We start from the raw sequence: 21,318 nt of genomic DNA, 5'->3' as shown, positions 1-21,318 counted from the left end.
TCTATCTATCTATCTATCTATCTATCTATCTATCTATCTATCTATCTATCTATCTATCTATCTATCTATCTATCTATATACATACATATAATTTTTCCCCTCCATCTACCCTAATACTGACAAAGGTCTCATGAGTTACAAATACCATCTTTCCATGCAGGAATGTAAACAGTTCAACCTTAATAAGTCTCTTATGACTTTCTCTTTCCTGTTTACCTCTTCATGTTCTACTCAAGTCTTGTATATGAAAATCAAATTTTCTATTCAACTCTGGTCTTTTCATCAAGAATGTTTGAAAGTCCTCTATTTCACTGAATGACCATTTTTTCCCCTGCAGGATTATACTCAGTTTTGCTGAGTAGGTGATTCTTTGTTGTAATCCTATCTCCTTTGCTCTCTGGAATATTATATTCCATGCCCTGCAGTCCCTTAATGTAGAAGCAGCTAAATTTTGTGTTATCCTGATTGTGTTTCCACAATACTTGAATTGTTTCTTTCTGGCTGCTTGTAATATTTTCTCCTTGACCTGGGAACTCTGGAATTTGACTACAATATTCCTAGGAGTTTTCCTTTGGTGATCTCTTTCAGGAGGAGATCAGTGGATTCTTTCAATTTCTATTTTGCCCTCTGGTTCTAAAATATCAGGGCAGTTTTCTTTGATAATTTCTTGAAAAATGATGTCTAGGCTCTTTTTTTTGATCATGGCTTTCAGATAGTCCAATAATTTTTAAATTCTCTCTCCTGGATCTATTTTCCAGGTCAGTTGTTTTTCCAGTGAGATATTTCACATTGTTTTCTAATTTTTCATTCTTTTGGATTTGTTTTACAGTGTCTTGATTTCTCATCAAGTCATTAGCTTCCAATTGCTCTATTCTAATTTTTAAGCAAGTATTTTCTTCAGTAATCTTTTGGACTTCCTTTTCCATTTGGCCAGTTTTGCTTTTTAGGGCATTCTTCTCTTCATTGGCTTTTTTGGACCTCTTTTGCCATTTGGGTTAGGCTATTTTTTAAGGTGTTATTTTCTTCAGTATTTTTTTGGGTCTCCTTTAGCAAGCTGTTGACTTGTTTTTCATGATTTTCTTGCATCACTCTCAGTTTTTCCTCTACTTCTCTTACTTGCTTCTCAAAATCCCTTTTGAGCTCTTCCAAGGCCTGGGACTGATTCATATTTTTCTTGGAGGCTTTGGATGTAGTAGCTTTGGCTTTGTTGTCTTCTGGTTGTATGTTTTGATCTTCTTTGTCACCAAAGTAAGATAATATAGTCTGACTCTTTTTGCACTGCTTACTCATGATCCCAGCCAATTACTTGAGTTTTAAACTCTTTGTTAAGGTAAGAGTCTGCTTCCAATGTGGAGAATGTACTGTCCCAAGCTTCAGGGGTTTGTACAGCTGTTTTCAGAGGTACTTCTAGGGACCTGTAAATTTTCAGTTCTTCCAAGGTGGTATGATAAGGTAAGGGGCTAGGTGTTTTCTCTCTACCACCACAACAAGCTCCACCTCACCAGCACTCCTCCTCTCCCCAGGACCACCCCTCAGAACTGTGACCCAGATCCAAGCATGGGCAAAGCAAGAGATTCCCACCTCAGTACTGGCAAAGAAATCCCTGCAATCCCGCTCTGATCACCCACTCAATTCCCCCTCAGTCTGTGGCCTGGAAGCTCAGGAAAAAGCTGCGGCCCTGCACTCGAGACTTGCGGCTGAGACCTAGCTCCTCTCTCACTGCAGTCACAGACTTTTCCCATTGACCTTCTAAGTTGTCTTTGGCGTTCAGGGCTTGAGAAGTCTGGAAACTGCCACAGCTGTCAGCAATTCAGTCCTCTGAGGCCTGCTCCAGGGTCGCTGCAGGCCACGCGGCCATTGGGCTACTCTCCCCACCCAGCGCAATATAGCTTTCCGATCAACCATCCAGGTTGTCTTTGGCTGGAAATTTGTTTCCCTCTGTCTTTTTGTGGGTTCTGCTGCTTTAGAATTTGTTTAGCTTTGGGAGAGAGCTCAAGACAGTCACTACTTTCCCTCCGCCATCTTGGCTCCGCCCCCCGGAATTTTAACTTCTTAAGAATCAATGCGGTAGAGTGGATAAAGTGTTAGCCTTGGGATTGGAAGAACCCTACCTCAAATACTGCCTCTAATACTTACTATCTACATGAGTATGGATGAGCAAATTGGTTAACTTTGCTGAGTCTCAGTCTCCTCATCAGTAAAATAGGGACAATAATACCTGTAATGGCTATTTCCCATAATATTTGCAAGGCTCAAATGAGATTGTATGTATGTATACACATATACAATAAATATAGTTAACTGATATATATAAAATCACTTAAAGTTTATAAAGCACTTTGTTTATTCACATATATATATATATGTGCATCTATATAATAAAAAGTACCTTATAAAATTTAAAGTGCTATGTAAATATGAGTTATTATAATGTGTTTTCATTTTTCCCCAGGAATCTATGTGAGCATTTTACACTCCAGCCCTGACCTTGCTTAAATTCTTATGAGGCCAGGGCCAAAAGTTAATGAAGCTTATCAGTTTTATTTATTTTACTCTTCTATGAATCATAGGCTGCATAATATAGAGGAAAGTCAGGAGAATATAAGCATCAGACTTTTCATTTGTTGTATTATCTCAACGTTATCTGAAAATTTGGTGCATGAATGTCACATGAGAACAGAGGGTCCTGATAATAACTATGGTAATAATGTATCTTTGTATAGCATTTTTGATTTATAAAACTTTTCCAATATTTTATCCTTATAATAATTGTATAAAGTAGGAAGATGGGCAGTAATCTTACTTTGCAGATGAAAAAAATAGAACCTTTGAGAGGTTAAATGACTTCTACAAAGCCACGTAATCAGCAAGTAGTTATTAAATCCCTATGAGATGCCAAGCACTGCTAGGCACCAGGAATACCTTCTACCCTTAAGGGACTTCACTTTCTTTCCCAAAAGTGTGTTAGTTTAAAGGAGACATGCAGCTAGAGTGATAAAAATGTAATCCTTCATGCACACATATACATTGGGATTGTTTCATTCTTGTTGTTTGCATCCCCAGCACTGTTTATGGCACATAGGAGGCATTTAATAAATGCTTGTTGATTAATTGATTGCTATATAAATTAAATAAAAGGTAATTTCAGTGAAACAGCACTAGTATCGGGGGACAGGGGAAATGAGGATCTTTGGGATTATGGGACTCATAAACAGAGGGGCCAGCCTTTAGAATCCACACCCAGGGCTTTATCTCCTACATCATACTTCCTTGCCTGTGGGCTCAAAATACTCCATTTAATCATTTATCTCTGTTCACCCTCCAAATCCAACTCAGCTGTTCTGTCCTAACTCCAATCTAGGACTCAGCCATTTCATGGTACCAACTCTATGATAAAAATGGGGTAGTGAAGATTTTGCAGGGTCTCATGTCAGATATAGTCATACCAGCTGCAGTTTTCTGTAACTCTCTAGTGATTGGCTTATAATTTAGGGTTAAGATCACAGCCTAAACAATGATACCAGAGTGTGTCTCCTCAGCTGCTGTCTCTTCACATTGCTAGTAATGATTCCTTGGCATAGAACTTGAATGAACCTTGTTGGCATCTATTGGTTTGATACAACAAATGGGGTTAACCATCTAGTAGTTGTTTGTAACATTCATTTTGGCACTGGATTATTTCTTACTTTGTGTCATTTTACCATTTCATAAGCTTATGCTCTATCTCCCCACATAGACTAAAATTAGCTTGAGAACAGGGACAATGTGCTAACCTTATTTTTTTAATCTACCCTCTCCCCGGTGCCTTACATAGTACCAGGTATACTGAATAATTTTTAAAAATACTTCGTTAAATTCAATGAATAATTCTGGTTGAATGGTAGGGTTGTTTTATTTTGTTTTAAGTATTTGAATGTTCTAGTTCCATGACTCAGAAATCTTTAAACTATGACAGGGCTAAATCCAGGGCCCACCTTAGGCCAGCCCTAAAAGTTAAAATCAATTTCAACATCTTCCCACTGCCCTATTCAATATTCTGTCTTCTCTCTGAAATATACCCTCCTCTAGCCCCTAACAGTGTCTTCATACTGCCTTCTACTCAGGACTAATCTCCTTTAGTAGTGTTCCAAAATTATCCTACACAATTCCCTCTGCCATCAAAACTCTCATTCATTTAAAAAAAATTTTTTAAGTACTTATTATAAGCAAGAAATTGTATTTGCACATTGTGGGTAATACAAAGATCAGTAAGACAGATAACTGTACATAGAAGCCTTACAATCTAGTAGGAGAAGAAAGATGTATGAATAACTGTATACAAGCCATAAAAAAAGAGGTTCCCAAAAGTGGGTGTTTAAAGGAAAAAGACACAAAGCTGGTGAGATAAAAAATGTAATCCTTCATGAATTTATATATCAACTTGTCCTTTTTCTCTCAGTGCTTTGCTATGAGGAGGTGATTGTGCTTCTCTAAGACTCTGAGATTAGGGATTTTCTGTCCTACCATCTGAGCTGGATGGATGTGGATATATTTCAATCAATGTTATTGGAGAGAATGACCACATTGATGAGACCAGAGATCCATCAAAGTTCTGCTCTCACCTAGCTAGGACAGAAAATAACCAGAGATGTCCATATTATGCTGTGAAGGACTATTTGCTTAATGTTTTACTCCAATCATCTATGTCAGGAACATTTGTACTTAAAAGAAAATGCTAGTTGCTCAAAAGAATGAATCTTGATGGTGTTACAGGCAATGCAGCAAATAGGTGAGAAATGTGGGCACCAGGAGGTCTTTCTGATCTTCCATGATGTCCCCAGATGACTACCAAGTCCCTCTAGGAATGAACTCTGAAGCTAGAGGTGGAGTTCAATATGTCAATTGGAGTATTTGGTAAAGGTGTTCATGAAAAGGGGGAAACTTCAGCCACATCCACACAGAGCTGCTTACCTAAACTACTTCCTGTTTCCTTGAAGCATTTGTGACTTTCCAGTCTTAAATGTTCTCTTTCACCATTTCCTATACTTGAGACCTCAAGTTCCCTTCAAGCCCCAGATCAGGTGCCACAGTCTTTCCTGATTAGTGCCCCATAAAAAATCATTTTGTATTTAATTTTATATATTTTATACTTGCTTATCTGGATGCAAGTTGGATCCCCTCCTCAACAGTAGAGCATAAGCTCCTAAAGGGCAGGCCTATTTCTTGTTTTTGTCTTTGTATTCCTAGGACACAGCATCCCTGGAACATAGTATACACTTAAATGGATGTTGACTGATTAAAACAGTCATCAAAAATGGTAGTCATGATTTTGCTTCATCACAAATCTGCTATTTAGAATGTGTGCAACTGTATGTGAGAATCAGGTTAAATAAAATAGCCATTATAGGTATTTTGAAAAATTTACACCTTACAAAGCCATTAGTAAGAATGGAAATTTAGACCCACCTTAGCAAGGTCATCTGAACTTTTTTCCCCATCTCTTGATAATTCTTTGGTTCCCAAATCTATTTTCTCTTCTGTTTTTTGGGGAATTAAAGGAGTGGTAGCCTCAAGATGCTGAAAGTTATTTCCCTCTCACCTTTTCAGGGTCCTGCCTCATCATAGCTCAGAACAGAGATCCTCTCTATCCCTATATCTTCTGGATATCTCCTATGAAGAAAGAAGCCTTGCTCAATAAGGTTCACCCCCTTTTCAAAAGTACTCTGAAATAGAGAATTGATACTGTCATCCCTGGACCAAAAACTTTTTCTTAGTGCTCCCACTGCAGGCTGAGTGAGAGTTTGTTATACCCCTGCCATTATTTCCCCCTAAATTGTGAGAACCACAGGGAGACATTCCGGGCTATTTGCAGTTCCCTAGAACATCAGAACACTGTGGCCGATTGGGATATGTAATCTTCAGGGTCCCCACTCTAGGTCCCCTAAACTTTGAGTAATTCTATAGCCTCTGGAGACTCATAGTGACTCTGAATGTCCCCCAGTCTCAAACATTATTCAGCAGGCTCCCTCACAGGTCTCAGTTCATTTGGTAATAAATATCCATAAGGTCCAGGTTTATTGGAGTGAATTTTACCCTCAAAATGGTATGAAATTTGGGAAATTTTTTGAACATCCTCTTTCTCCCCAAAACTTCTGAGGTCAACTTGGTCCTCTTAGAGTAGGTCCAGCACAGGTTGAATCTTATTCTAGACTAAAGAAGTAGAAAAACTTGATCCACCCTTACTGCAAGCCCAGATCCTAGTTTACTAGCTTGATGCATCAACCAGTCTATGGCCAATGGTATATTATGATCTTTGGCATCAAGTTTACCTAGTACTCTTCCCCTCCCCTAGGATTTCCCTCTCCTAGACTTTATTAATGTGTTAACTTAAGCCCCAACCACAGAATACTATAATCTTCAGGCATGAAATATTTTAAGGCAATTAAACAATTTCAGCCTTGAAAAATAAGGCACCTCAAAAAATGATAAAGTTTCCACCAAAGCCTGTAATAAATGTGAGCTTTAGATCTGCTACTTGAACTATTACAGCTCAGATATTCCAAATATACCCTGGTGGTCATGAGTTCTCCTGAAGTTTGTTTCCAAATTTGTGTGGTCCTTTTATGCTGTTTTAGCTATAGGTCATAACTCTCCTCCTCTCTTCAAACATCATTTTTCAAATTAAAGTTTTATCCTCCTATGGAAGTCTGATGGTTTTGAATTACACATGTAGGGCAATGAACCTGTGCTCTCAATAGAAATTTGTTATAAATATATGTTTATTTGGCATGCTTATCTCAAGTAATATATTTATTAATATTCTACTGATAATCCAAGGCAAGTCTACCTGGCCAGGTGAAGTCCTTTGTGTGCTTTAGTTGTGCTTGGTGCTTGACACCAAACACAAGTAGAAACAGGGGCTGCCACACAATGCATTAGGATCCTCCCCCACCCCAGGCTGTTCACTAACCTAGAAAACCATTAACATTATTATATTAATATTACTTATGTTATACTGTGTTTTTATTTATTGTATTAAATATTTCCCAATTACATTTTAGTCTGGTCCTGCCCACACTCAGGAGGCTGGCTTGGGTTTGATGCCCCTGCTAGAGAGCTAGACCAGCAAGTCAGGGAGGAGGGATGGGAGGATGGACAGAGAGCAGTGGGTAAGAATTAAGTAACTTGAGTGCAATCCTCCTGATTTTTTTTGTTTGTTTGTTTCCTTTGGAACCACCATTTATTTCATTGTTGTGGTTCTTTATCCCAATTGCCTACTCTACCACCTCTCCCTCCCTCCACCAAAAAAAAGATACATCTTTCACTGTGCTTCCCAAAGCTAGGCTGTCCATGGAAAGTGAGACCTACCTGTCACTGGCTTTGGAGCAGCCATGATCAAGATGAAGAGTTGAGACCCTGGGGAGGGAGTAGTCCCTGGGGTTAGGCTATGGAATGAGGATGCTCATAATTTGATGTACTCTTATTTTCCCTTTTAGATTATTAGCTCCTTACAGGCAGTCTCCTCCTTCTTATTTGTCTTTGTACCTCTATTCATTACTTAGCTATCTAGCACATGAGCACATATACAATAAGTCCTTAATAAATGTTGAATTAAATTCTTTCCTTCTTTCTTCATATACATAAGCTGTTGTCTCCATCATACCTTTTTGTCATTGTTTCTTTTTCCCCATTTTCTTTCTCTTCCCTATCATCTTCTTTGCTTTGGTTGTATAATTATAAAAAGCTTATACAAAATTTAAATTACCTGTATTTATATAGCCACCATCTTTTCTGTAATATATATATATATATATATATATATATAATTTCTTATATTTATACACAGTACCTCTGACACTTTATATGGCTTAGAGTTTTGGAATGTCTTAAGCCTGCCTTCCAGCTATCTAATTTTCTGGTTTTAAAAGAACAGATTTGAGAAACTAAAACAATCGGTCCCTTCTCCAGAAAAAGAAAAAGAAGCCAGTTAAATCGTACCCTAGAAATGCTCTGGAAGACAGCACTTATAACATAAGGGCTCAGTGTTGAATTTCAGATACAAAATAAATTTCAGAAAGAAATTGCTGAATGTGCAAACCTTTGCAAAACCAAACCATTCTCTTTCAGCATTCCCTAACATTAATCTGTTCTCTTGGGGCATTGAGAGTTTCCAGTAGAAAGTCAAAATGATGATAATGCACCAGTTCGTCATTAAAACAAGGCTTGGATAAGCCCTCATCTCCTCTTGTTTTGAGACTGAATAGTATATTACCAAGGTATGTAGGTTGGCAAATACTACAATAGAAAAGAAATAAAGTTAGGTTTTTTCTACAGTTTACATACCAAAAACACAGAAATTTGAATTTTTCAAATGCCATTACTGAGATGAAAGACAGGTTTACCTGTAGTTTCTTTCTTTACATGAAGATGCATATTTTAGAAAAGCTCTTAATGTGCTCTTTTCTTCTAAAGTTAATTTGTCATGAATTTTGAGTTTGTATTTTTGTCAAGAGACTTTTAAATATATATATACATATATATATGTATGTATGTATGTATATAAAGTTCTGATACAGAATAGGGACTACCTTGTCCCTCCACTCAAATGGCATTTTAATCCAATCAAAAGTGAATCGAGTTCAATAGCTGGATGTCAATGCTCAACACTTGCTGACATTTAATTAGAGTTAGGCCACTGAATTCTCCTTCTAATAGCTCCCTCTGCTTGAGAACAAAAAAAAAACACCCTCAAAAAAAAAGCAGGAGCAAACAAACACAGGATGTTTAAGACTGATAGCAACAATGGACTCATTAACAGTCAGTTACAAGATAATTGACTTCTGTCAGCCCTAAAGATTTACAGTTAATTTAAGTTCAGAAAAGCATGGACCACTCCATCCCTCCCCCCACAACTGGCTATGTTGAGAGCTTTTTTTTCCTCCCAGGCCTAATGTTAAGCAATGAAGCTTTTATTTAATACTTTTTAAAAAATTAATATTGGGAGATAATAGTTAAAACTTTTTTCTTAAAGTATCTTCCTGTTCTGGTTTCTCAGCCTCATCTCCCTTTCTATCCTTTTCTCCTTAAAAAAAGAGAGCTTCCATGTCATTCACATTTCTCTCTTTTTTATGTAACAATAATTTGCTAACAATTTAAAGACTAAGGTTAAGATCGGATAAATGGCAAAATTTACTACTCTGACCTTGCTACACTATCAAAAAGACTAAATGTCTAAAAAGATAAACAACTATCATTACTTCCCTGGGAAAAAAAAGACTTTTAAATAGCTTTAGAAGGTTTCCCAAATAGATCTTAAAATAATGATCTATGTTTTTAAAAAGTTAAATTCATAGTCCAATATATGGTGAAACCACATAAACTCTCTTTTCCTTTTTTCTTATCTGAAGTGGTTGACCTCAGAAGAGGAGGAGAAGGTTACAAGGTCAAAGTCTTTTCCTCGTTGGATCTCACTGCTTGCTGAGAGAGGGTTGGCTGGAAAATAGATGTTTTAGAGCAGAAGTCAAGGGTCATGATTTTAATTCTGTTAAGGAACAGCTGGTTTGAGTTTCTTTCCACTTCTATCTCCCCCTCCCTTCTTTACAAATCTACAGAGTGAAAAAAAAAATTTGCTCAGAAGTAATCAGTAACATAAAAATACATAGTTCCCGTGTTTTAGTACTTAAAATGTGTCGTCTTTGTTTTATCAGGAGGAAAAGAATGGATTTTATAGAATTAAGTATACGTGAGACCTGTCAAAAGCTTTGGTCCCTAGAATCTGTTTAAACATCACGTTTAGTGGATCATAGCATTGTAGATTTAGATGGTTATTTGGTGTTTTTTTTTTACCTTTCCCCATCAAATATGAAGGACTGAATGGAACTGCATGTTATGAAAGCCTCTAATGCATCAGATACTTGGAGACAAATTATGAAGTGTGACACAAAGACTTGAAAGACCGACGCAAGTCAAATGTTGAAGCTTGTGTGGACAGCCACATTTCTGCATGTGCACATATGTGCATGCCTTTTTTGTGCATACATTCAGTCAGGTGCACATTCAATACAGAATTTTATCTTCTCACTTGGAACGGCATAGGCCTTTAAAATTCTGGGCTGTTTGGGGTTACATGATTTTCATACTATAATTGATGAATTTGAAACCTTAATTTGAGCATGTAGCAGTAGTTACACATAAGTCACTGAAGAAAGCATAGCTTGACTACTTTTATTTATGTCTCTGAGTCTTTCATGTTTTTTTTTATTTGAAGACACACACATAAAGAATAAAGCTCACAACTCCCAAATAAATGGCAAACCAGTAACAGATTTTTTTTGTCTGCACTCCTCAGAAACATTGGCCTCAGGCTGTGTTGGTGTGTGGCTCAACAGCAATCAGAGGTCATAATTTCATTGGCGGTTAGCATCAGGTTTAATTTTTCTAGCATGTTATATTTACCAAAATGTCTGGTTTCAGTTATGCTCAGGCATTGACTGAATCCGCTTTGAGCTGCATGATGTCTTAAGGTACCTGAGGTTTATGGAACACATATGCTAATTGTTTTTAACCACTTTCCTTTCTAAACACAAAAATGTGTTTTCTAAAAACCATATAACAGTAGTTGTTAATGACAGTGCTTATTTCTTATATTAAAGTACTTTCAAGTAGGTAAAAATGGTGATTTAACGAGACTGCCACCTACTGATTGACACAGTAGAAAATGCCCCAATGAGGAGAATTGGTGGTTCTTTAAAAAAAAAAAAAAACATGCTTTTTCTATTTTTGATAAAAAATTTGTTTTTGTTTTTCAAAGTCCAAATTGTAGTTTATTTTATTATGTTACTTTATTATTATTATTTCACTTTAGGAATGTGATCAAGTTCACATAGATGATGTCTCTTCTGACGATAATGGTCAAGACCTAAGGTAAGTCACTAGAGATCTAAGTAATGGTTTTCATTTAGCAATTTGATTGCTTAGCTTATTAATGAAGTCTCTTCTCGGTTAACATTGGACTTTTCTTACATCTAAATAGCACGTATAACTTTGGAACAGATGGCTTTCCTGCTGCAGCAACCAGTGCTAACCTGTGCTTAGCAACTGGTGTTCGAGGAGGAGTAGACTGGATGAGAAAGTTGGCCTTCCGCTATAGACGAGTAAAAGAAATCTATAATACCTACAAAAATAATGTTGGAGGCAAGTAACCACAGTAAATATCCTATATCATGCTTTTGTTCAAACATATTGTTGTTGCTGTTCAGTCATTTCAGTCATGTCTGACTCTTCGTGACCCCATTTGGAGTTTTCTTAGCAAATAAAGTAGAGTGGTTTGCCATTTCCTTCTTTAGCTCATTGTATAGATGAGGAAACTGAGGCAAACAGGATTACATAGTAAGTGTCTGAGGCCAGATTTGAACCCGGGAAGATGAGTCCTGACTCCAAGTCTGGCACTCTATCCACTCTACTACCTAGCTGCCCTCAGACACATAGGATAGTTATAATTCTCAAGACATCAAAATGATTTTGCTTCTTAGATATCATTTGTTTATATCAGCACCTTTTTAGTTTGCTTCCTCTCACCAGTGACTATTTATTATATCTCCTTAAAATCTTATCACTTGTATTTCACTTTTATCAGTGCCAGAAAGAGCATTGAACTTGGAGTGAGAAAACTTGGTTTTGGGTCCAGAATCCAAAACTTATGAGCAACGTAACCTAGGCCAGTCACTAAATTTCCTTGAATCTCAGTTTCCTTATATAATCTACAAAATGTGAAAATAAAGTAAGATAACATCAACAAAGAACTTTGTTAAAAAAAATTAATATGATACATAAAAGTTGACTTGTTGCTGTGGTCAGTGGTGGCATGTGAGGGAATGGAATGCCCTGTTACTGAGCATACACTCCTTGAGGGGAGGGATTGCTTTTTATCTTTGTTTTTGTATCCCTAAAACCTGGCACATTCAGTGCCTAGCACATAGTAGGTATTTGTTCATCAGTGTGTTTACCACTGTCAAATCAACAGGTCTTCTTGGTCCAGCCAAAAGAGAAGCTTGGCTCCAGTTAAGAGCAGAAATTGAAGCTCTAACAGATTCCTGGTTAACACTTGCACTGAAAGCCTTGACACTGATTCACTCTAGGTAAGTGGCCACACTCAGAGAGCGTTTATGGCAGGATGATTGAAAGAGTGTTTACCGCAAAATGTGTCTATGGTTTGTCCATAGTTTGCTTTCAGGTGGGTTTCATTTGGGGAAGTTAATTTTCAACATTTTTTTTTCCCCTGGTTCTCACAGGACAAACTGTGTGAATATTTTAGTAACAACTACTCAACTTATTCCAGCCCTGGCAAAAGTCCTACTGTATGGATTAGGAGTTGTGTTTCCAATCGAAAATATTTACAGTGCGACAAAAATAGGTGAGCTATTTTTATCATCCACTTCTTCTGCTGCAGGCTACTAAAAATGAAAGACAGTCAATGAAACTTTTATCTGATGGCTAAATAATTAGCTAAAGAAGAATCATCTGAGCAATTTTATTTCATTTTCAAAATTGGCCTGAGAATTCAGGGGAAATAAAAGTACTATAATCCATGTATTTAGTTGTGGTTCTTTTTTCATAAACCTTCATATATCTGACCGTGATTAGGGCATATACATATTTGTTATACTTCATTTAGAGTCTCTTCTTAATAATATATAACATCATTTTTCTTCTTTTAGACCATAAAGAGCAAAACCCCTTTGTTTCATAAACTGAAATAAGCCTGCAGTAAGGGCTTAATATAGAACAAAAATGTAGCTGTGCTAATATTTTTTGTTTAAAAATTTTCTGACTTCTTTTATGCTATTCAATCTAACGTTTATTAAATATCCTGCATCATACTAGAAATTATGGAAAATACACAAAAAAAGGTCTAGTAATACAGTGTAGTTGGGGAGAAAAGGTGTACCTACATGAAAAAAATTAGAGATAGAGAGAGATTCTCAATTTTCAAAATATATGATTTTTATAGTAAGTGATTATGAAGTTAAGAAGAGGGCTGAGTAGGGACCAGAGTTGTCTGTAAAGGGTTTTTCAGAGAAAGTGAGATGGGAAGTGAACTTTGAAGGATGAATAGAAGAAAAAGGATGAAAAGTTATACGAGGAAAAGGAAAAGAGAGACCGCATGCCTGCAGGCATGGAGGAGCATGAACAAGGTATATTTAGGGAACGGTGAGGATACAGATGTGTTTGTGATTAGTGTGAATACCCTATAGACAGAGAATTTAGATTATAGCAGGATTTGAATGGCATAATGAGTTTGAATTCATTGAAGTTCTTACCTTAGTCAAGAAACATTGTAAATTCTTTAGCAGGGAAGTTCCACGATAGAATGTTTTGGAAAGACCCATCTGTTTGGAGCAATTTAGCCTGATCTAGGGGAAGAGAAAGAGTGAAGACGAGGAAAACAATTAGTCTATTGCTGCAATCCAATTGTGAGGCAATATTGTGAGCAGTAGGAGTAGAGGGGCTGACAAGAATCCAGTGTTGCATTGAGAATCTCAATATATTTATCAATGTTGATCTCCTTGGTGAGATAAATTTCAACATTTTTTGGCAATGCATTAAATGAAAAGCAAAAGCACAGTCTATGCCCTCAAAGACCTTACACTCTAATGTTAGTAAGTCCAACAACATTTAGCAAATCAATATGCCCAGCTCATCCTTCATCAATCCAGCTTTATCAAATGCCATCTTTGAGGCCAAGGAGGACATGTGTGTGTTTGTATGTGTGTATGTATATGTATGTATGCATGCATGTATGTGTGCATATATATTCTAAGGAGAGAGACAATTGGTAAATGGTTTTACGTACATACAAAATATAGAGAGTGTAAAAGGAGGAGGCAAAAGTAGTATGGGGGACTGGGGGAAAGCCCTTTGCAGAAAGTGGGATTTGAGATGTCTTGAAGGAGGCCAGTAAAGCCAAGAGACAGAAGAGAGGAAGGAGAGCAAATGAGGCATGAGGGAGAGTCAATGCAAAGGCACAGAATTGGAATTTGGAATCTTATGCTTGACCAGTGGCAAGTAGGACAGTGTACATGGGTCATAGAGTATGTACAAGGAAGTATAGTGTATGAAAACTGGAAAGGCAGGAAAGGACCAAGTTTCAAAGTGCTTTGAATGCCAAACAAAACGTTTTATATTTGATACCAGCAATGGAGACCACTTTTCAAGGATATTCAAAGATTTTTTAAGAAGGAAGTTACAAGCCCCAAATAGAAGACCTCCATGCCGCTTATAAGGATATGAATTTGGATATGCCCCATAATAAAACTCTGTTTAAAAAGTTGAAGGACAGGGATACCCATTCAAGCAAATGAAAATCTCTTCTCTTTGTGGTTGGGTCATTTTTTAGTTGTGTCCAACCCTTTGTGACCCCTTTTGGGCTTTTCTTGGCAAAGATACTGGAGTGGTTTGCCATTTCCTTCACCAGCTCATTTTATAGAGGAGGAAACTGAGGCGAACAGGGTTAAGTGACTTGCCTAGAGTCACACAGTTAGTAAGTGTCTTAGGCCAGATTTGAACACACAAAGATGAGTCTTCCTAACTCCAGGCCCAGTGCTCTATTCTTTGTGTCACCTACCTACCCCAATTATCACTCTTCTAAAGTGTATTTTGGTAACTTACCAAGGTCATGGTACCAAAAGAATTCAGTAATCCCTATCTCCCCAGATTAACAGTCCTGTGCAATGTTTGTTTTTTATGTCAGGTAGATCAGACTTCCTACTATTTTTGGTGGTTAGAATTAGAATGAGAAATGACAATATTTGTCATCTAAGGAATACTTATGTGCAGAAATATACCACTTAGAATAAAATTTATATTTAATAGAAAAATGGCTATTTTATTTTAAATATGTTCATAGGCTTGTACCTCTGAGTAAAGAAGAAAAATTAAAAATGGAAAATATTCTAGTGATCAAAAAGAAAATCAAATGTAATACTCCTTTCTATGGAAATATGTTGTTTATTAGTAGAGGACTTTATAAATGAAGGTAGAAAAGAGAAAAAAATTAAGATTGAACTTAATGTATTTTTCTGTTAAAGTCACCATCAGATGTGGCATAACTGGGAATCTGAAGACTCAGGAAAACTCAGGATTGGAATAATAGCCAAAATACCAAATCTATATAAGTATTGTTTGCAACACACTGACCTTTAAAGCAATGGCTTAATTTTAAAGAAAATTGAATATTTTCAAAGCAAATTGTAGAAGAGATTCTATTCATTTCCTAAATACTAAATTTTGTCTTTAAAATGTAAATTAAATTCTCCATCAGACCTGAAAATGATCATAATGAAAACTTTTATTCTTTTTTTTCTGAATTGATGACTTCCTTGGTAAATGGAAGCACCCAATAAGGAAGCTATGTCTACCAATGAAGAACAAACAGCAACTGTCCTGTAGCTTCTAGTCTTACAATTTTCAGTACTGAATGTTCTAGTGACTTGACCAAGGTCACAAAGCTTTGGCTTTGTGTCGGAGGGAGGACATGACTGGGGCCAGCGCTCTGTCTACTATGTGTGCACCAATATATCTTAATGAAAATTTAATTCTGAATTTATAATTGTTTTCTTAATATGAAAATGCCTTGTCTACAGCAGGCAAAATTGGAAGATCTTTTGTTTTCATCAATTTCACATTAAAAATAACCAATCATTATTTTTTTCTGAAAAAAAACCATGTTATTTTATTTACATTTGCTTTTATAATTTTATATACGTTTGCTTCTCAGGAAAAAAAACAAATTACTCTATCTAGTTTTACCATTTTATATTTATGTGGAGAAAGCAGGAGCTGTTTATCTGTGGGTTTTTTAAGTGCTTTAGTATTTCTCTAGAGTGAGATGTATTAATGAAATTTTGTCCTTTGAATATATATATATATATATACATATATATATACATATATATATATGTATATATGTACCAATCCCATTCTGTCAGATGCAAATGAGTATTTTTGAGGCAAAATACAAATATGAAGCAGACATTTGTTTAAACAAACAGGTAATTTGTTCTCCTGTACATCTGATACTTATTTGAAATGGATGCAGGCACAGCTCAGCCATTCACATTTCAAAATCTATTTATAAGCTGGGCTATTGTCTACTAGAACAGGTCTGTTTGCAACAGAGGACTCAAAGGCCCAGTTTTTTTTCCAGAAAGAGACAATGCTTGCATTAACTGCAGCACAGGGCAGACAGTGCCTCAGACAGACACTGTAGTTTAAACGAAGGTCTGACATAAGAAAGATAATGAACAGATAAGCTGGTAATCTGTATAGAATTACCTTTATCCTATTTTTTCCTTTAGGAAAGTGTTTTATTGAACTTTGGTTGTCTAGGTATGGAATTTTCCATTCAGATCGAAAACTCCCATTATTTCTCTCTTGTACTTTGACATATTATTTCAAAAACATTCTCACAAAAATATCTCAACTGGACATGGCAACCCATTTATAAAGGAATATGGCAAGGGAGCCTAAAAAGAATGATAGACCTCAGATAAAAAGAACCTCCTAAGTTTTTTTCCTCTTGCTACAAGAAAAACAATTTTAATAACATGTCCCCATTTTCATCCCTGTCTAGGTAAGGTTTCAACTGTTTTTAAATGTCAGTGTAATTCAAAACATTATTGCTTTTTGCATCTATACATTAAAGAAATTCTGTGTGTGTATATGTGAGTGTGTGTGTGTGTGTGTGTGTTATATACTGGGGTTAACTCACTGTTATTTTAAGCACCACAAAACAAAATTTTAAAACTCAAGCTAAAATTGCTCATCTTTGTCGTCTGATTAGACACATACACACACACACCAAAAAAAAAAAAAAAAGACAGTAGAAAATGGTTTTTGTTTGATTTCCCTAGATCCCTCAAGTTCATGTTTGTTCAGTTCCTACTAATGAGTAAATGTTTCCTTAAGAGTCATTTCTTGATACATGTGGGGAAAAAACAACAATTCTGAGGAATATTTAAAATTTCAGACAATTTGATTGATGAATTCTTTGTTCTGAAGGCCTAAAGAGACAGACTTCTTCACATATCTTATTTAGGCAGAATCTAGTTGAATTATAAAATTTAAGTATATAATGTGAATTAGCAAGGTGTAAGGTACCTTTTATTGACTTAAAATCATTGTATGACTGATTATTTTATTATCAATATTCTATTGCCCGCATTTTTAAAAAAAATAAGTTTTTTTCCCACTTATTTCTGTCCTTTAGGAAAAGAAAGTTGTTTTGAGCGAATAATTCAAAGGTTTGGAAGAAAAGTTGTATATGTTGTTATAGGAGATGGTGTGGAAGAAGAACAAGGAGCAAAAAAGGTAATAATCCTTTCTGTATAATTGGTTTCTTTTCTTTTAAGTGGATGGGTCACTTACAAGACACTGAAATAGTTTTGGGAAAAGTATACCGCCGTGAATGGAATGCATCGTTAGATGTTAAACATTTCTCGCGATTGCAGCTGTCCAACCAAGCATTTATTTCTCCCCCTCTGGATTAGGAACTTAAATGTATTCAATGAAAAAAATCGTGATTAAGATACAAAATGATGCAATATTCCAAATGCAGGCAGTACATGGAGGAAAAGGTTTCTTGGATAGTGCTATTAAATATGTATTTTTTATACAACTCATGCAGAACATTTTTTTAAAGCAGTTTGTCTCAGGGATTGTTACAGTTCATTTTACAGATAAAACTTCTGTCTCATCTTAAGCTGCCCTTCTTGTGAAAACCTCTTCCAGAACACTGGTCCTTCTCTAGAAAGCTGAGTATGTTCACGGGACCATGATCTTAAACATCCCATACCCTTCTCATATGGTCCTCAATGTAGCACCTGCAGATAAATGTAATTCACTCATAGCCCTTCATTTTATTCTTTTGTCCCTAAGGAGAGTGGAAACAGACTTTTTCCCATCTGTAAACACATATTTATTATTTTATCAAAGTTCGTTTTAACTTCAGAGGAAAAGGAAAGTTGGGATATCTTGAATCTGAAAGAAACTTCCTGAACTTCAATAACAATTTGGTTCTGGCTCTGATTGTAGAAATACTCTCTAACTTGAGTTCCAGATTCAGGTCTACAGAGGTTTAACTTGGCGACCTGCAACAATTCCCTTAATCTCTATGTATCTCAGTTTTTCCCGTCTTTAACCTAGATAATAGTTCACTCTTGCCTACCACATATGAGTATTTACATTATAATCTGAATGTTGTAATTTATTAATGATATTAAAACAGGTAATACTTAGCAGAACACAAGCAAATTAAATACATAGAAATTAACAAACATTTTATGTATTTTGTGCTGTAAGATGTCTTCTTGTTGTTCCCCATTAAGTTGTGTGCAACTCTTTGTGACTTCATTTGGAGTCTTCTAGTCAAAAATACTGGAGTGGTTAACACTTCTTTCTCCAGTTCATGTTACAAATAAGGAAATTGAGGCAAACAGGGTTAAGTGACTGGCCCAGGGTCACACAGGTAATAAGTGTGTGAGGTTGAATTTTAACTCAGGTCTTCCTGGCTCCGGATCTGGTGCTCCGTCTAATGCACCACCTACTTGCCCCACTGTATGATTTAAATATTCATAATCTCAGTTGCTAATTGCATTTTTTTCCTGATAAATAAAAAATATATAATTGTTCACACACTTTTTACGAGTACATGCAGTCTGATGCAAATTTTCCATGGAATATGTTGAATATGTTATTGAATTAACCAACAGGAGAATTTGTTCATAGCTAAATTTCCATGCATTGATTGTGCTTGCTTCCCTAAATAACACCCAGATCCAGATATTTGGGAACATCCAAATAAATAACACAAATGGGACTTGCAGACAAACTTTGACCCTGAATTAAGCATTATATATACCACATCTAGGTAATGCAGTGGATAGAGTGCTGGGCCTGGAGTCAGGAAGACTCCTCTTCTTGAATTCAAATCTGGCCTCAGATACTTACTAGCTGTGTGACCCTGGGCAAGTCACTTAACCCTGTTTGCCTCAGTTTCCTCATCTGTAAAATGAGCTGGAAAAGGAAGTGGCAAGCTACTCCAGTATCTCTGCCAAGTCAACCCCAAATGGGGTCAGACAGAACTGAACAAAATATTACATTTACATGGTGTTGGGTCTTATGTGGGCATAATTTCAACCCTGGAATCTAGGATAATTTCATGTGTGCCTGAAATTAGGGTGGACCAAACTAAGATTCCTAGAATCTTCCCTGTACCAACTAGATCTGATTGCTGGGAAAGGTCAAGTCCCTTACTTTGCCTTCTCATTAGCTAATGGACCAGTCCAGGACTTCCCAAGAAGGTCCAACCCTACCAAGGATATGCAAGAATGGTCTTAGAATCTAGGAGATGATCACAGTATCACAGAGGAAGCTAGGTGCCAACGCAATTCATAGTTCAGGTTCTATAACATTTAGTAGTTTGGGTGGTGTAAGCCACTGACAGTTTATACTGGATGTCCTAGTTCCCTCATTGTCCAGTGATACTGTAGGGAAACACATCTGTTTGTTCTATCAGAGCTGAGTGCAGTCTAGTGAATCATGAGATTTCCCAGATTGTACTAGGGCTCTCCAAACCTACCCCTCCCTAATGAGCTGACAATAACTCCTGAATGTAGTCCAGATCCATTTCATCTTCTTGGCAGAGCCTCGAGATAGTGACAACTCAGCTACATTGGACCTCCTGGCGTGTCTTCATGGAGCCTATTACTGGCCTGTATTTCAGGAAAGAGAGCCAAGGTTGAAGTGTAGTCAGTGTTGTGCCAAAGTAGGCACTTGCCAAGACATGGGTCTGCCTTAGAGGCTGGTATTTTTTACTCTGGCATTTTCTGGAAAGGAAAATTCCAGGATAATCCCTACTAAAGGTACCAAAATGTTGCCTTTCCCCTTGTAGTGACCAATGTGATGAGTCTGAAGCCAGACACTTACAGTGCCAGGAAAAATCAGTAAATTCTGCTGAACCAAATCAAGAATACAGTTTTTGATATTTTTTTTGACAGAACCTTCCTAAGACAGAGTTTTTATGTAATTTAAATGTGTATACATATATGTGTAAATGCATATATGTATATATTTAAATATGTATGCTTAAGTAAAATAAAAAATAAAGCAATACTTTGTGGGGTATTATTTTTTCTGATAAGTGTAATATTCATTTTGATAATTAATCATGTAATACTTTGCATACAGTGTTTACTATTTTTTTCATATTACTGATCTTTTGTTCTCATATCACCTTCATTTTCAAATATATCATTTCCCCTTCCCCTTCAAAGAGAAGATTGGAAAGGTAGTCCAGTAAAACTACTCAACTCTTTAGCTTTTTCTGACTGTATATGCAGAGCTCTAGTCCTATGACCTCTACACTCTGAGACAAAATTACCATTAAAATAAAGATAGATGAGTTAGGAATCATTCTGTTAAATATTGGCAGCTTAGATTTGTGAGGCCTTAGATATGTATTATTCTTTGTGATCCACTAAGGGAAAAAATGTCCAACAGAAACAGAACCATTTTAATGGTGATATAGTAGAGCTAGCCTCATAAACAAGGTGCCCTGGGTTTCAAGTTCTTTCCCTGTCACATGATGGCTGGCAGGTGACTTAACCTCTCCCTGTATAAGGTAACCCTCTAAGACTGTGCCTTACAGACAAGTGGCTAACCTGTAGTGATGCAAGGAGTTTCCTTATTAGGGAATTTTCTATTCCATTGAGATGATAGGTCTAGTCCCTAAACCCATACCTATTCAACAAAATCAGCAAACATTAATGATCAGGCTTGATCCTAAAGAAGAGGGGAAATGTAGCTCCTTCTCTTCTTTGCAGCCTATCTTAGTCATTTATATGTGTTGAATTTTGTTGAATATCAGTTAAAATTGTTTAGTTTCTTTTTGAACAATTTTTTTCTCATAAAACACTCACTAAAACATGAGACCTAACGGCTATAAGGTAGTAATGGTTAAATCTGATGACTCTTGGCTCATCTGTCAATATTTTAAATGGGAATTTGTACCTGTACCAGAAATCCAAAGGTGTGTGCCACATTTGTGCTTTTTTGAAAGACAGTAATCTTCAATAAGCATTCATTAAGTGCCTGCCAGATGCTATGCTATGCACTGGTGAACAAAGACAAAACAAAGCAGTATCTGACCTCAGGGAGTTTACCTCCTATTCAGGAGAAAGCAAGAGATAATAGATAGGTGTTGTTATTTTTATTTATTAATTATTATTTATTATTAGTATTTATTAATTGCTGTTCATCCTTTACTTCTGAGAAGGACCAATG

At 36.3% G+C, this 21,318-nt stretch overlaps 1 protein-coding gene across 3 annotated transcripts in view; it reads left to right on the top strand.

Moving 5' to 3' along the window:
- Positions 1 to 21,318, top strand: part of LOC114054118 (eyes absent homolog 1) — a 161,194-nt gene that overhangs the window by 127,131 nt on the left and 12,745 nt on the right. For all 3 annotated transcript variants that reach the window (XM_027877251.1, XM_027877250.1, XM_027877249.1), the window contains exons 11-15: positions 10,844 to 10,902; positions 11,012 to 11,172; positions 12,002 to 12,116; positions 12,270 to 12,391; positions 17,246 to 17,346. In XM_027877251.1, coding sequence (XP_027733052.1) covers positions 10,844 to 10,902; positions 11,012 to 11,172; positions 12,002 to 12,116; positions 12,270 to 12,391; positions 17,246 to 17,346 — 558 coding nt within the window. The remainder of the gene's footprint in view (positions 1 to 10,843; positions 10,903 to 11,011; positions 11,173 to 12,001; positions 12,117 to 12,269; positions 12,392 to 17,245; positions 17,347 to 21,318) is intronic.

This window comes from Vombatus ursinus, unplaced genomic scaffold, assembly GCF_900497805.2.
Source record: "Vombatus ursinus unplaced genomic scaffold, bare-nosed wombat genome assembly UNPS02014812.1, whole genome shotgun sequence".
Lineage (NCBI taxonomy): Eukaryota > Metazoa > Chordata > Mammalia > Diprotodontia > Vombatidae > Vombatus > Vombatus ursinus.
Note: the sequence above shows the minus strand (reverse complement) of the source record. Positions and strands in the feature narration are given on the sequence as shown.